At 46.5% G+C, this 16,087-nt stretch overlaps 1 protein-coding gene across 4 annotated transcripts in view; it reads left to right on the forward strand.

Moving 5' to 3' along the window:
• The window catches only part of TPD52 (tumor protein D52), a 213,025-nt gene that overhangs the window by 58,967 nt on the left and 137,971 nt on the right, over positions 1 to 16,087 (forward strand). For 2 of the 4 annotated variants that reach the window (XM_054017326.1, XM_054017324.1), the window contains exon 5: positions 15,687 to 15,728. The exons of the other annotated variants lie outside the window; for them this stretch is intronic. In XM_054017326.1, coding sequence (XP_053873301.1) covers positions 15,687 to 15,728 — 42 coding nt within the window. The remainder of the gene's footprint in view (positions 1 to 15,686; positions 15,729 to 16,087) is intronic. 4 annotated transcript variants of the gene reach the window in all.

Below are 16,087 nucleotides of genomic sequence, written 5' to 3' on the forward strand. Positions count from 1 at the left end.
CTTTTGCATCAAAATCCATTTTGTATGGATAGCTTTTGGTGTTTTGTTTGCTTTCCTTAAGTCATGTTTCATGTTTTGTAAGCTATTCGTAACTTCATTCCAAAAGCCTGATTTTTATTACCTTTTTATGAACTATTGCCAGTGTGCCAGGTTAAAAGCTGGTAACTGCCAAACTGAAAATCTGTTGCTGTCTTGTGCCAAAACTGCACATCCATTATATTGTATCTTTCATGCACACTAATACCAAAGACAATTTAAAACTATCCTCTGTTTTGACTAGCATGAAAGACTTTTCCCCCCCCCCCCCCCCCCCCGACTCCATTAACATCTGCAGGCTTGTACAATCCATACAATTGCACTGCTTTCACTACAGGAATTTGCGAAATTCTTTATCTTGCCTCGGTCTTGCTGTAGCTTGTCTTGCATTAGTGGACCAAATTATTTGCCTGTTGGCCCATAGAAATGTAATCCATTTAAGATTTTAACTGCATTGGAAAACAGTGTCCTAAAGTCAGCCCTGCATTTCAAGTGCTGCCATTTACCTCTCAAGCACTCATTTTATAGAAGCAAGAGAAGTAGCTACATGAGATTAATTTTACTACAGATTTATCAGAACTTCCTTTCTTTTTTTAATGCTTACTCTGGCATCCTGCAGACTGCAGGCATTTTCACATTCCTTTAGGTAAGGTGGGCTTTAGAATTGTTAATACAACTTTAGCACATAATTGGTTAGACTGTTCCACATCAACTTTTAAAATTGGTTTATCTAGACAACACTTGTGTCCCTTATAGTAACTACACAGAATAAAAATAACCTAGTCTTTAATGTCAGGGGTTGGATTTCATCATTTTGGGTAGTTCCTAAATGAACAAGAAATCCAGATATACAGTAAGACTGTAATACTTTTAAAGTAAAAGAAAGGAAGCTGTTGAGAGGTGGGAGGGGGAACAGTTGTGGAAGCATGTTGTAAGGAGACATGAAAAGGCTTTGAGGTCAATGGCATGCAGAATTCCTTCCTCTAATGTCTGATTAAAAGTTCTGGTCCTCTGTTTGTACCATGTATGTTTGTTCAGCAGTGCACTGATAGAGTAGCAGTTGTCCTTTCAGTGTCTCTCATCACAGTAGCTGTTCAGTAAGTACACTGCTGTCACAATACTTGAGGCTAAATACATTTCCATACTGATGTCTGTACCTAACTACGCTATTTCTCACCCTTTGTATGTACTATTTTTGGAGTCCTAGGCAAACTTAATATTTAACTTGCTTATAAATCTGAGTCTTATTTGCAACTGAAAAGGCATGCTACTAAATGTAACGTTAGTAGACAGACTTTGGTGGATCATCTTGGTCTGAGTAACTGTAGTGTATAAGGGGTAATAAGTATTGATGGAATTGACAATATAGCTGCATAAACGATATTCACACAATACCTCATAAAGGGTTGTGTATTAAAAAGATAGTTCAGGGTAACATGCATGAGAAACTATAATACTTCTAAATGTATAATAATTCAAGTATCTTAACAGTGTATAACAGACATGGTATAAATATTCTAAATTTGATTCCAGTGTGCTGCAAAATAATAATCCTGTCTTCAGTGTTTTATCCCTACCAGTGCCTCTTGGCTCCAGTAGCTACCTGCTAGAGCAGGGGTAGGCAAACTTTTCGGCCCGAGGGCCCCATCTGGATATGGAAATTGTATGGCTGGCCATGAATGCTCACAAAATTGGGGTTGGGATGCAGGAGGGGATGCAAGCTCCAGGGTAGGGCCAGAAATGAGGAGTTCAGGGTGCAGGATGGGGCTCCATGCTGGGGAGGGGTGGGGGATGATTGGCTTGGGGTGCAGGAGGATACGCTGGGCTAGGACAGAGGGGTTCAGAGGTTGGGGCAGGGGGTTGGAATGTGGGGGTGGTGGCTCAGGGGTGCAGGCTCTGGGCAGTGCTTACCTCAAACAGCTCCCAGAAGCAGGGGCATGTCCCCACCCTCAGCCTCCTATGTAGAGGCATGACCAGGCGGCTGTGCTGCACACTGCCCCATCCACAAGTGCTACCCCTGCAGCTCCCATTAGCCACAATTCCCGGCCAATGGGAGCTACAGAGGCAGCATGTGGAGCGGAGGCCCCTAGCTGCCCCTACGTGTAGGAACTGGAAGGGGGACATGCCGCTGCTTCTGGGAGCCGAGCGGGTCAAGCCCCATACCCCACTCCTTAGCTGGAGCTTGAGGGCTGGATTAAAATGGCTGGCAGGCTGGATGCCGCCTGTGGGCTGTAGTTTGCCCACCCCGGTGCTAGAGAGATGTATTTAATAGAGAATCTGTTTTTTAAAGCTAAATGCACTGTTTTTCTAAGGACCTCTTCCCACTCTCTTGGTTGCTGAAACCTGATCTCGCCTTTGACATGGCACCTTCAGACACTTATAATATGTGGGTTTTTTTCTATTCTTGCTTACTGGTCCAAGTCCTCCTCAAGAGGACATAGTAGATCTGGTAGGTTTCCTTCCTCTTTCTTCCTTCCCACTTCCTGGATACTACAGTGCAAATAAGTGATGGTCCCATAAATACCACCCAATACTGATGCTATATTTGCCTATATGGCTCCAGCTTCCATCCAGGACACATCACACAATCCATTGTCTACAGCCAAGCCCTAAGCTAGAGACAAACACCTATAGGATCTCTATCAAGCGTTCTTAAAACTACAATACCCACCTGGGGAAGTGAGAAAACAGATTGACAGAGCAAGATGGGTACCCAGAAGTCACCTACTACAGGTCAGGCCCAACAAGGAAAATAACAGAGCACCACTGGCCATCACGTACAGCCCCCAGCTAAAACTTCTCCAGTGCATCAATGACCTACAACCTATCCTGGAAAATGATCCCCCACACTCACTGGCCTTGGGAGGCAGGCCAATCCTTGCTTACAGACCATCCACCAACCTGAAGCAAATACTCACCAGCAACTACACACCATGCCACACTAACCCAGGAACCAATCCCTGTAACAAACCCCCTTGCCTTCTGTCACCATCTCTACTCTCGCGACACCATCGTAAGACCCAGCCACACCATCAGAAGCTCATTCACTTGCACCTCTACTAATGATATATGCCATCATGTGCCAGTAATGCCCCTCTGCCATGTACATTGGCCAAAGCAGACAGTCTCTCTATGTAAAAGGATAAATGGACACAAATTAGCCATCAGGAATGGTAACATACAAACCGGTTCTGGGACAACTGGTTCTAAAAGGGCTTTTAAATTTAACAAAAGCTTTGGCAGCTGTCCACCCCGCCCCTGGCCCCAGCTCACTTCCCCCTCCTCCCCTGAACATTCCCTTCCCCCCTCCTCCTCCTCCTCCTCCTCCTCCCCCCCTGCTTCCCGCAAATCAGATGTTCACGGGAAGCCTGAAACAAGCAGCAGGCAGGTAAACTGGGGTGGGGATGTGCAAGGAGGGCTTCAGGGAGGAGCGGCCCAGTCCGGCTCCGGTCGAGCGGCTCCCTCTGGCCTGGCCCCGCCGAATCTCTCCTGTCTCCCATGATTTACCAAAGATAATAGCTAGAGGCTCAGATACCTTCTCTATTAGCTCCTTGAGTATTCTAGGATGCATTTCATCAGGCCCTGGTGACTTGCAGGCATCTAACTCTGATTTTTTAATTTGTTCTTTTTTTATTTTATCTTCTAAACCTACCCCCTTCCCATTAGCATTCACTATGTTAGGCATTCCTTCAGACTTCTTGGTGAAGACTGAAACAAAGGTCACTAAGCATCTCTGCCATTTCCAAGTTTCCTGTTACTCCCTCCTCATTGAGCAGTGGAGGCTACCAAGGACACAACCCTGTCCTTGGTCTTCCTTTTGCTTCTAATGTATTGATAAAAAGTCATCTTGTTTCCCTTTATTCCTGTAGCTAGTTTGAGTTCATTTTGTGACTTTGCCTTTCTAATCTTGCCCCTGCATTCCTGTGTTTGCCTATATTTGTCCTAGTTTCCATTTTTTTTATGACTCCTTTTTTTTATATCATGCAAGATCTCGTGGTTAAGCCAAGGTGGTCTTTTGCCACATTTTTTATCTTTCCTACCCAGTGGAATAGCTTGTTTTTAGGCCCTTAATAGTGTTCCTTTAAACTGCCAACTCTCCTCAACTGTTTTTTAACCCCAGTCTTGATTCCCATGGGACCTTACCTATCAGCTCTCTGAGCTCACCAAAATCCACCTTCCTGAAATCCCTTGTCTCTTTTGCAGTACTCCCTTCTACCCTTCCTTAGAATTGTGAACTCTGATTTCATGATTGCTTTCACCCAAGCTGCCTTCCACTTTCAAATTCTCAACGAGTTCCTCCCTAATGGTTAAAATCAAATCTAGAACAGCTTCCCCCAGTGGCTTTTTCAACCTTCTGAAATAAAAAGTTGTCTGCAATGCAGTCCAAGAACTTATTGGGTAGTCTGTATCTGGATAGCTAAAGTCCCCCACCACCATCAAATCTTGGGCTTTGGATGATTTTGTTAGTTGTTTAAAAAAAGCCTCATCCACCTCTTTTATCTGGTTAGGTGGCCTGTAGTAGACTCCTAGCATGACATCATCCTTGTTTTTTACCCTTTTTAGCCTAACCCAGAGACTCTCAACACTTCTGTCTCCTATGTCCAAGTGTGTGTATTTATAATATATAAGGCAACACCTGCTCCCTTTTCCTCCTGTCTATCCTTCCTGAGCAAGCTATACCCATCCATTCCAATCATGTGTATTATCCCACCAAGTTTTGGTGATGCCAACAAGGTCATAGTTGTATTTATTAGCACTTCCAGTTCTTTCTGCTTATTAACCATACTTCTCAGATTTGTATATAGGCATCTAAGATATTGATTTGATCTTGCCTCCCAGTTTTGCCCTGACCCTCCTTTCTCTCTGCCAATATAGCCAACACTCCCTCTCGTTTCCGACCCACCTCCCAGGTCTCCATGTTCCCCACTTACCTGTGGGCTTTGCTCACCGGTCCCTGTCAAACCTAGTTTAAAGCCCTCCTCACTAGGTTAGCCAGTCTGTGTCCAAATAGGGCCTTTCCCCTCCTCGAAAGGTGAACGCCATCTCTGCCTAGCAGTCCTTCCTGGAATAGCATCCCATGATTGAGGAAGCCAAAGCCCTCCTGGCAACACATCTTCGCAGCCAGGCATTCACCTCCACGATGCATCTGTCTCTGCCTGGGCCCCTCCCTTTGACAGGAAGGATCGAAGAGAATGCCCCCTGCGCTCCAAACTCCTTCACCATATTCCCAGAGCCCTGTAGTCACACTTGATCCGCTCAGTGTCACACCTCACAGTATCATTTGTGCCCACGTGGGGTAGTAGTTGGAAGGCTGCATAATCCTCAACAATGCCTATGTAATGTCTCGGATATGGGCCCCTGGCAGGCAGCATACCTCCCAAGATGAAATGTCAGGGTGGCAGATGGGCACCTCCATCCCCCTCAGAAGAGTCTGACTACCACTACCCTATGTTTCCTATTTGCAGTGGTGGCAGCAGACCTCCCAGCCTTAGGTGTACGAGGCTTCTCTGCTGTAGGGGGTGATTCCTTCTCTCCTGTATCAAGAAGAGCATAATGGTTTCCTATTACCACAGTGGGAGGATTTGGAGCAGGGGTGGAGCACTGCCTGCTGCCAGAAGTGACCAGCTGCCAGTGTCCACCCTGAGCTATCTCCTCCACCACCAGTGGTGTGTCAGCAGTCCAGTGTGCTGGGACAGCTACCTCAACTGTCTCCACGTGGACACTGTCCAGGAATTGCTCGTGGATTCGGATGCTCCTCAACCTAGCCACCTCCTCCTGTAGCTCTCCCACCTGCTGCCTGAGAGATTCCACCAGCAGGCACCTTTCACATTGGATGGTCCCCCCCAGCCTGGATATCAGTAAGTGGGAATTGCAAGTCAGTCCCTGCAAAACCACACCAGGATCTGGGTAGAAGCATCCATGCTCAGGTGCTCTGTCTGGCTACAGGCACAGGTGGAAGAGACCGAAGCAGTGCTGGCACAGGTGTTGCAGGTCTTCCTAACCATCGTAGGCCTCCCTCTGTCAAACTCCCTCTCAAACTCCACTTGGCTCTCCACTTGTAAGGTAACTCCCTTCTCTTCATGTTCCAAAATGTATTTATGCCTATCTCTGTAACTTTCACTCCATGCATCTGAAGAAGTGGGTTTTTGACCCACAAAAGCTTAAGCCCAAATAAATCCAGTTAGTCTTTAAGGTGCCACTGGACTCCTTGTTTTTATTTAAGACTAAATGTCCCCAGTTTTCCTCCTCCCCCACCCCTTTCCTCATAGGTTAGGTTTTCTAAACTTATTGTTTTTGTTGTTCTCTGTAATGGGGTATACTAGCCCTTTAAGAATAAAGGGGACCAGAAGACCTTGTTCCAGGGATGAGCGGTACTGGGGAACTAAAATTGGGTTGTGGAAGACACTGGAGACACTGTTCCTTCAAGAGCCTGGTATCAGGAGCCCTGTAGTGTATGGTGGGGCAGGGATCCCCTCTCTTCAGACAATGGGGAAGAGCTCTTTGAAAGAGGTCCATGTTCAAAACAAGGAAGGCTTCTGAAAGAGAAAAGCCTGGGTGACAGCTCGTACCTAGTGCCTGTGGGCGGAGCAGGCTCTCGGAGGAAGAGCTCTGGGTGTGTCAAAGAACCAGTGCAAAGTATGAACTGGAATTACAGTTATGGACTTTGGGGGCTCAGTGAGGATTGTTTGAATTATTTTGTTATGCAGGATTCTGAGAACTGTGTGAACTTTATTTGCTATTAAACCAGCCCTGGATGGTGGTGCTGTGAGCCATAAGTGTGTGGAGTGCTTAAGGGGCCTATGAAGTGGGCCTAACAAGACAGGGCGCCTGCAAAGCCATCTTGGCTCGCAACAGGGAGCTCAATAAGCAGCCACCCCAGTACACTTTCCTCTAGACTATTTGCCCACATCTCTCAAAGTATGGCACCAAGAATTGGATGCTATACTCCAGCTGAGGCCTCACCAGCTCTGAGTAGAGCAGGACAGTCCTCTCCCAGGTCTTCCATATAACACTTCTGTCAACACACCTCAGAATATTGGCCTTTTTTTGCAACTTCATCACAATATTGTCTTATTTAATTTGTGATCCACTATAATCCCCCAGATCCTTTTCAGCAGTACTACTGCCTAGCTAGTTACTCCACATTTTGTAGCTGAGCATTTTTTGTTTCTTTCCTGTAAGTGCAGTACTCATGTCTTAAATTTCTTCATGCTGCTTTCAGATCAATTCTCTAACTTATCAAGGTCATTTTGACTTCTAATCCTGTCTTCCGAAGTGCTTGTAACCCTTCCCAGTTTGGTGTCACATGCAAACTTTAAGCATACTCTCCACTCCATTATCAAATCATTAGTGGTAATATTGAATAGAATGAGCCAGGACAGCCCTCTGCAGGACCCCACTAGTTATGTCCTCCCAGTTTGACAGTGAACAATTGAGAACTACTGAGTGTGGTCTTTCAACCATTGTGTATGCACCTTGATGATGATTTAATCTATATCACATTTCCCTAGTTTGCTTATGAGCATATCATGTAGGATTGTCAAAATCACATTTACTGCTTCCTCGGCCCATTTATCCAGCAACCCTGTCAAAGAAGGAAATTTAGCTTTGTTTGGCATGACTTGTTCTTGACCGATCCATGCTGGCAATTCCTTATAACTCAAAGTCTCAAGGTGCTGACAAACTGATTATTTAATAATTTGTTCCAGTACGTTTTCAGGTATTGAAGTTAGTTCCAGGGTCCTTAGTACCTTTCGACCTCAGACGAGTCTTTAAAAAGGGGAACAATGTTTGCCCTTCTCCAGCCCTCAGGGACCTCACCCATCCTTCATGAGTTTTTCAGAGTTAATTGCTATCAGTTTGAAGATCCCTTCCCCCCCGTTGTTCTTCCCTAGGATAAGTTTCATCAGGCCTTGCTGTTTTGAATACAAATACGTTTAATGCCTAACAAATAGGCATTAAACCCCTCAGCCTTCTTGGTGTTGTCCATCACTAGCTCTCCTTCCCCACTAAGTAGTGGACCTACACTTTGCTTCAAGTGCTTGCTCATATCCATTACAGTTAGGTGTGTGCGTGCCACATGCACTGTCACCAGAAGGTTTTTCCCCTAGCAGCACCCATCAGGTCTGCTATGGAGCACCCTGGAGTTGTGCCTTCATGGTGCTGCAAATGGGGTCCTGCCAACCCACTGCCTGTCCAGTTCCTTCTTACTGCCAGTGAAAGTTGTTGGAGTGCTTTCTCTCTTGCTTGAGTGATCCCCCTAATAGCTTTTGCTTACTTTCTCTTGTAAATAGTTTTAGATAGTTATTGTAGTGTAAATGTTTTAGTTTGTTACTGGGGATGGTTCTCCCCATTTTTCCCCTTCCTGGGACATGCCTCGGTCCCGGGGTTTAAACCATATGGAGTCTGCCAAAAACTGTTGCCCAGGGCAACCCAGACTTTACAGGCTGAGTATCCCATTAAATGGACAGGTGTAAGATCTGCAGGAGTTTTCATCCCTGCACTAAAAGAAAGTGACCACAGATGGAGGCTGCTGCTGATGCAGGCAGCCCTGCGGCCACAATCTGAGACAAGCACTGTGGAACCGGCACTGGGCTCCTCTGCATCAGTGCACAATACACCAGCTCTGATTAGGGAGGCTGCACCGAGGAAGGACTCTGGGACTAGAGTCCTGGGACTTGGCACTAGCACTCCCCAGCACCGAAGACTGCCCTGTGCATAGAGTCTTGGCACCACTTCCAGGCACCTGTGCCTCATAAGAAGCACAGGAAGACTGACAGGGTGCACCCCCTCTTGAGCGCTAGAGCGTGAGCCAGCTAAGGGAGTGCGACCTGTGCCGGGCCACTCTACAGCAGTGCAACAAACAGCACTGTCTACTCCGGGTCCACAAGTGGGCCCATCGAGTCTGGGGTAGAGGGAAGGTTCCTCTTCCACTGGCACCAGAGACCTTCAAGGTCGGAAGGGATCTTCTTGGCCAAGAGACAATCAGCCCTGAAGCCTCTGGCATCAGAGACCACTGTGCCATCCAGAGGCAAACCCTTGTTGACACAGCACTGCTCATCCTTTCCCTGGCACACGCTCTCCACACATTGAGGAGCTGGAGTAGAGGACGGGCACACCAGAGGCCAGACATAACCCAAACTTTCTCTCTGGTGCTGTGGCCACAGTGGCAGATGCTACCACAAGTGCTGGTGCAGTAGCCTTTCAGGACCCTGTGGCCATACTACCAGTCCCAGGGATCTGTCTCCGGGCAATCTTTCTCGGTCATGTCCGAGAAACGAGCGAAGTCCCAGAGCAGGGTCTCTTCCCACGGCTCGGCCATCGTTACCAGCACCAGTGCCACTCCTGGCACTGTATACAGCTCTACCAACACTTCTGGCACCAACTCTGGTGCAGCAGCTTATGAACACTTCAAGGAGCCAGACAGACAGGAGGGGACAGCACTGGCCTGGGCATCCTCGTCATCTGAGGAGGCAGTAGGGGGAACCTCTTTGGGACTCCTCCACAGGACAGCAGAGTCCATCTTGAGCTGTTAAAATGGGTGGCACAGAATCTGGGTATCCAGATGGAAGAAGTCACTGAGGTTTCAGACCCAATAGTGGACATTTTATCTCAGGCAGGTCCCACCAGGGTGGCTCTCTTCCTCTTCTCCCCCCGCACGCCGCGCCCCCCCCCGAATCAAGACCATACAGGAAAACAAAGACACTCTGGCAAACTCCAGCTTCCCTGACCCCTACAGCAAAAGGGGTCGAGGGGAAGTATTTTGTACCCTCTAAAGGGTACAAATACCTCTTCACTCATCTTCCCCCCGCCGGACTCTTTGGTGGCGGCAGTCAATGAGTAGGAGAGGCAGGGGCAGCAAGGATCCACCCCACAGGCTAAGGACACACAGAAGCTGGACCTCTTCGGGAGGAAGGTGCCCTCCACTGGAGGACTCCAGCTTTGCATCGCTAACCAGCAGGCGATCCTTAGCCACTACCGTTTAAGTCTTGGGACACGCTATCCACGTTTACTGAGCTGGTTTCTGTGGACTCCAAGTCTGAGTTCTCTGCCCCTGCAGATGAGGGCAAGGCTGTGGCCAGGACCTCATTACAGGCAGCGTTGGACTATGCAGATGCAGCAACTTGTGCCATGTCATCAGGCATAGAAATGTCGCTGCTCCTGGCTGCAGGCCTTGGACCTAGCTGGGAAGGTTCAACAGACAATACAAGACCTCCCTTTCGAGGAGGCCATGTTATTCTCAGAGAAGACTGACTTTAAGCTGCATAGCTTAAAGGACTCCCAAGCCAGTCTGAGATCACTGGGGCTGCACACCCCGGCCACTAAACGTGGCATTTTAAGCCTCAGCCTATGCCTCTTCCCTACCAAGGCCAGCCCAGACAGGACCACAGTTGAAGGCGGCCTTGCCAACCCCAAGCTCCAAACAACCAGGGATCTGGTTTGTCTAAACAGCCACCAGGCCTAGGCAGGCCTTTTGAAGATGTGCCTGAGGAAGACTTGCCAGCCAGCCAACTGGATCCTTCCTTCCTTTTTTGGCACATCTATCCCATTTATACCAGGCTTGGTCCCAAATCACCTCAGACCATTAGGACCTTTGCAGGGTAGAAATGGGATATTGCCTCCAATTTTCTTTTCCTCCTCCCTCCCCTGAGCTGCCCCCGCATCCCCTTCAGGGACCCTTCTCACAAGCAATTCCTTATGCAGGAGGTACAAACACTCCTATCAGCAGGAGCCATGGAGGAGGTTCTGCTGGAGCTCAGGGGCAAGGGGTCTTTACTCCCAGTATTTCCTAATACTGAAAGCAAAGGGGGGAGAGGGAGGCTCAGACCCATCCTGGACCTGTGCAACTTCACAGGTTCATGAAGAAGCTAAAGTTTCAGATGGTCTCTCTAGCCACCATTATTCCTTCCCTGGATCCTGGAGATTAGTATGCTGCCCTCAATTCTGAAGGATGCATATTTCCATAATCCCTCCCCACATGGACTTCCTAAGGTTTGTAATGGGGGGTGCTCACTACCAATTCTCAGTGCTCCTGTTTGGTCTGTTATGGTGGGGAAGGATAGCTCAGTGGTTTGAGCATTGGCCTGCTAAACCCAGGGTTGTGAGTTAAATCCTTGAGGGGGCCATTTATGGATCTGGGGCAAACAAACTGTCAAGGACATTACTTGGTCCGGCTAGTGAAGGCAGGGGACTGGACTCAATGACCTTTCAAGGTCCCTTCCAGTTCTGAGATAGATCTATATCTACATCTACCTATCTATATAATATCAGTACCTCAGGTGTTCACCGAATGCATGTCAGTCAGGGCTGCCTTCCTGCAGAAAAGACGGGTTCAGGTATTCCCATACCTCGACGACTGGTTAGTGACGGGACATTCTAGGACACAAGTGGATTAGCAGGTCAACCCGATAAGATCGACCTTTGACTCACTGGGTCTCCTGCTAAATACTCAGAAGTCAATGCTCACCCTTACTCAGAGAATAAAGTTCATAGAGGCAGTGCTAGACTTGAGACAGGCCAGAGCATGACCTCAGTCATGTTTTCAGGCCATACATGACACAAGACCTCAGCAGTTTCCTACAACCACTGTCTGAAACTCCTAGGACACATGGTGTTGTGCACGTACGTGGTCCAGCATACAAGGCTCAAACTCAGACCTCTCTAGGCTTGGCTGCCATCTGTGTATCGACCAAGCAAACAGTCTAGACAGGGCAGTCATGCTTCCACCAATGGTTCTCAAGCCTCTTCAGTGGTGGCTTGACCCTCACATGGTGTGTATAAACATCCCATTCTCCAAACCACACCTTTTGTTATGACTGATCACCAACGCATCAGCAATGTGGTGGGAAGCTCACCTCGGAGAGCACAGAACTCAAGGCCTCTAGTCTCTAGAGGAGCTGTGGCTTCACATGAACGTCAGAGAGCTGAGAGCGGTTCATCTGGCATGTCGGACCATTCGGCCTCATCTGGAGGGCAAATGCATATCAGTCCTGACACAAAACAATCACTGTTGTGTTGATCAGACAGGGTGAAGTGCGCTCCTCTCCCCTATGTCAGGAAGCCTGCAAGCTCTGGGAGTTCTGCATAACATGCTCAATGCTTCTGGAAGCTTCCTAACTCCACGGATCTCAGAATGAACTAGCAGACCATCTCAGCAGGTCTCTTCACAACCACAAATGGCCCATTCGCCTGGACGTAATAAATGATATCTTCTAATGGTGGGGTCTTCCCCAAGTTGAGTTGTTCATCACAAGGAGCAATAGGAAGTGCCTCTAATTCTGCTCCTTCCTGAGCCACAGCCAGGGCTCACTGGCAGGTGCATTTCTTCTCCCATGGAAGGACCAGCTCTTCTACATGTTATCACTTCTCTCCTCTTCTTCCCCCACCCCGCCCAATCCCACTTATTCACAAGGTCCTCCTCAAGATTCAGAGCGACGGGGCCTCTGTCATCCTGGTAGCCCCAGCCTGACCATGCCAGCATTGGTCCACCATGTTGCTGGAACTCTCGAAGACTCCAATCGCCCTGCTGTTTGTTCCAGACCTCCATTACTCAACATCACGGCCAGCTCCAACACTGCAATCTCGAATCTCTCCATCTCCTTGCTTGGAAGCTGTGTGGTTGAATCCACGCAAGCTTGCATGCTCAAACCCCATTAGCGACGTTCTTATTGGCAGCAGAAAACCATCGACCAGGGCGGCCTACTTAGCCAAGTGGAAAAGATTCTCTATTTTGTCTTCGCAGAGCCGTATCCTTCCATTGCAATCTTCGGTCCCCCTTCGGTCTTGAACTACCTACTAAGGTTGAAACAGCAGGGCCTGTCCAACTTGTCGATAAAGATTCACCTGGCTGCCATCTCAGCTTTTCACCCAGGAGAGTTGGGCCTCTCAGTTTTCGCTAACCCTATGATGCGGTGGTTTCTTAAAGGGATAGACAGCCTATACCCTCAAATCCAGCAGTCCACTCCCTCTTTGGGACATTAACCTGGTACACTCACGGCTGCTGGGGGGACCTCCATTCAAACCATTAGCGACATGCTCAACTACTTTACTTTACTTTTACCTGTCTTATAAAGTGGCCTAATCCTAATTGCCATAATTTCAGCCAGGAGGTCTCTGAGCTCAAGGCCCTCACATCTGACCACCCCGCCCAATATACTACCTTTTTATAAGGACAAAGTGCAACTTCACCTTCGGGAGGAACACCAAGTAGGGTTGGTCTCCAACTTTCACACCAATGAAGACCTATTTCTCCGTCTTTTTCCTGAAGCCCCATGCCAACAGCCGTGAGCAGAGGCTTCACTCCCTGAATATTCGGCTGGCTTTGGCTTTTTATGTTGAACGAACAAAACTGTTCCACAAGTTGAACCAGCAATTTGTTGTGGCAGAAAGGATAAAGAGCCTCCTGGTGTCCTTCCAGAGAATATCTTCTTGGATCACATCCTGTATCTGGGTATGCTATGACCTGGCTAAGTGTAACATTGGACTTGTCAGTCAAACTTGGAAACCAAAGTAACGTAACTGCTACTAATTCAAAAATATGCTTCATTCTAAAACAGTTGTCTGGGCTGAGTTACTGAAAACACATCATAGCTACATAACAAACTGGTACTATGGGAGTTAAACTATTTCCAGAACTGTGCATGGTTTTTTTGAGGTCCGTGAAAACTTCTCCACCGAAAGCTGAACACTGAAGCTTGTATTTACAGTACATGTCTCTCAAAAGACAATGCAAATGCTATCCTTGAAGGTCAGTCTTTGTACACTAACTTTCCTGTAGGTAGGTGTGGGTGGGTGGGTTTGTAGACTGTAATATCAGGGGAAGAGTAGGCATCCTTCTACTTTTTTTATTTAAAAAAAAAAAAAGACTCCTCTCTCTAGAGGTGAGAGCCTCTTACAGGGTCAGACAGGTGGCTGACCACTGCTGGAAAAATGTAACTATTGCGTGTATTAGAAAATGTGTTGAGCAGAAACTTGGCATTCAGCAAAGTTGGGATCTGTGCCAAACCTCTTATAACATAATGGGTCTCAATACAGAAGTGTGACTCATCCTGAAGGCAGAGGATAAAATAGACTCTAAAAATCTAATTATTAGAAGCTGGGTCTCCTACAGGGACATGGGCAGCAGATATACACAGGGTGAAACAATGAATAAACATGATTGGAGCATAGACAACCTCAGCAAACAACTAGCTGACAGTTTGACTTGCAGTATATGGCACTACTACCCAATCTTCAGTCACATGTTCAGTTAGCAACATGTCCTGGCTTATCTTAAAGCTTTTATCTTTGGTGTCTAAACCTCTCCAGAAATCCTTACATTCTAAACCTATTCTGGAACCTTTTCATTAGTACCAAAGTGGCTCTACCACTGAGGCCCTAATTTAGGGGAGACTGAGTTGCCATCAAAATGAGATGAGCTGCCAGGGATGAGAACTCTAATATGAAAGTATTGACTCGTGATTCAAGATTAAGCATCCAGGTATGGTTGGAGAAGACACATGTCCAGCAAAACTGCTCTACTGAAGCTGGTATGGTACTACAATAGAGTAGGACTAAATATTTGGGGGGGATGGGGAATGAAAAATAAGAATGCTGAGCTTTTCCTAGGGAGGATTAAATTGGCTCAAGTTATTACTGTCTGAAACAATCTAGTTGCTAGTGGGCCTATGACCCTCCTAATGACTCCTTTCTAATGAGCAGTTGTCCACATCACTTAAACTATATCACTAACGATACTCCTAGTGATGAGTTGGATGTATTGGCAGGGATAAGATTTAACAAGTATGAAGAATAAGCTTGTGGTTCCTCAAAAACAAAGTTAAGGTTAGAGCTGGGCAAGAAACTGTTTTCCTGTTCCACACATTTGAGCTTTCAAACTGTTTTCCTGTTCCACACTAGGACAAAACAAAGACCTAAATCAGAGCTGGGACACAACCCTGGGTCTGACACATCCTAGGTGAATGACCTAACCACCAAGCTATTGGCTTTTCTGGAAGTGACATGTCCAACTATTTTGTTGGAAACTTCCCAACCAGCTGTAGTTGAAACTAGGCCTGTTTGAGTTACTATGACTCTAATCCTAGTGAAAGGTAATGGATTGACAGTCCACGAAACAGAGCTGTTTCTAAATGGTGCTAATGAACTAAAATTCAGCTCCTGGATCCATACTGACTTGTAGTTTGCTACTCCATATGCAGGAGTCCATTGCAATTAATGTTGTGATAGTCTGAGAGAATTTACCCTTTAATGTAAGCATCATTCAAGGGGAGGGAATGTGAACGATAGCTTTTGGCATTCACTTGACAGTACTAGAATTGCAAACTTAGCATGTTTCTCACTGTCTGAAAACTTAATGGGTAGATTAAAAAAGACAAAGGAATTATGTTGCAACTATGCAGAATGTACATTTTAACTGGCATATTTTAAATAAAGTATTACTACACTCTCTTGCATATTCTTTATGAATGTGTGCATGACTCCAGTTTATTTGAAACTGCGCTTGGGGAAAATCGTAGTCTCAGACATCTTCAATTATGGGGAGAAAAATTCTTTCCATGGAACCTGATGCAAAGGGTTTCTAAGCAAATTGCTTTTCATAATTGATCATAACTAACTTCACTCTCTCTCCTTTTCTTAATGCTGACACTTAGTATACGCTCCATACAACATTCAATTAGCATGCCTGTTATGAGGTAATGTATGTCTTAGTATGTAATTCAGCTATTGGATGTGTATTGTCTCTTACTAGTTGAACTGATCCTCTTTCCTTCCCCCATCCCACCCACATGTGTAGAATTAAATACATGGAAACATCTTGGTTTTTAGAACAATTTGCTGTACTGAATGTTCTTGCAGAAAGTTCATTATTTCTTTGAACTTGTTCTATTGGCAATTACACATCCTAGACATGATATTCGCTTATGGTGAGAAGCTGAATAGTCTTTTTCTTAGAAATATTATGCTACTAAATGATTTCAAATTCCAAACTGTCTACAGCTCTTCTAAAATGGAGACTTACTTTCTTACTAACTCATAGGAAAGTAAGCAGTTT

Source organism: Malaclemys terrapin, chromosome 2, assembly GCF_027887155.1.
Source record: "Malaclemys terrapin pileata isolate rMalTer1 chromosome 2, rMalTer1.hap1, whole genome shotgun sequence".
Lineage (NCBI taxonomy): Eukaryota > Metazoa > Chordata > Testudines > Emydidae > Malaclemys > Malaclemys terrapin.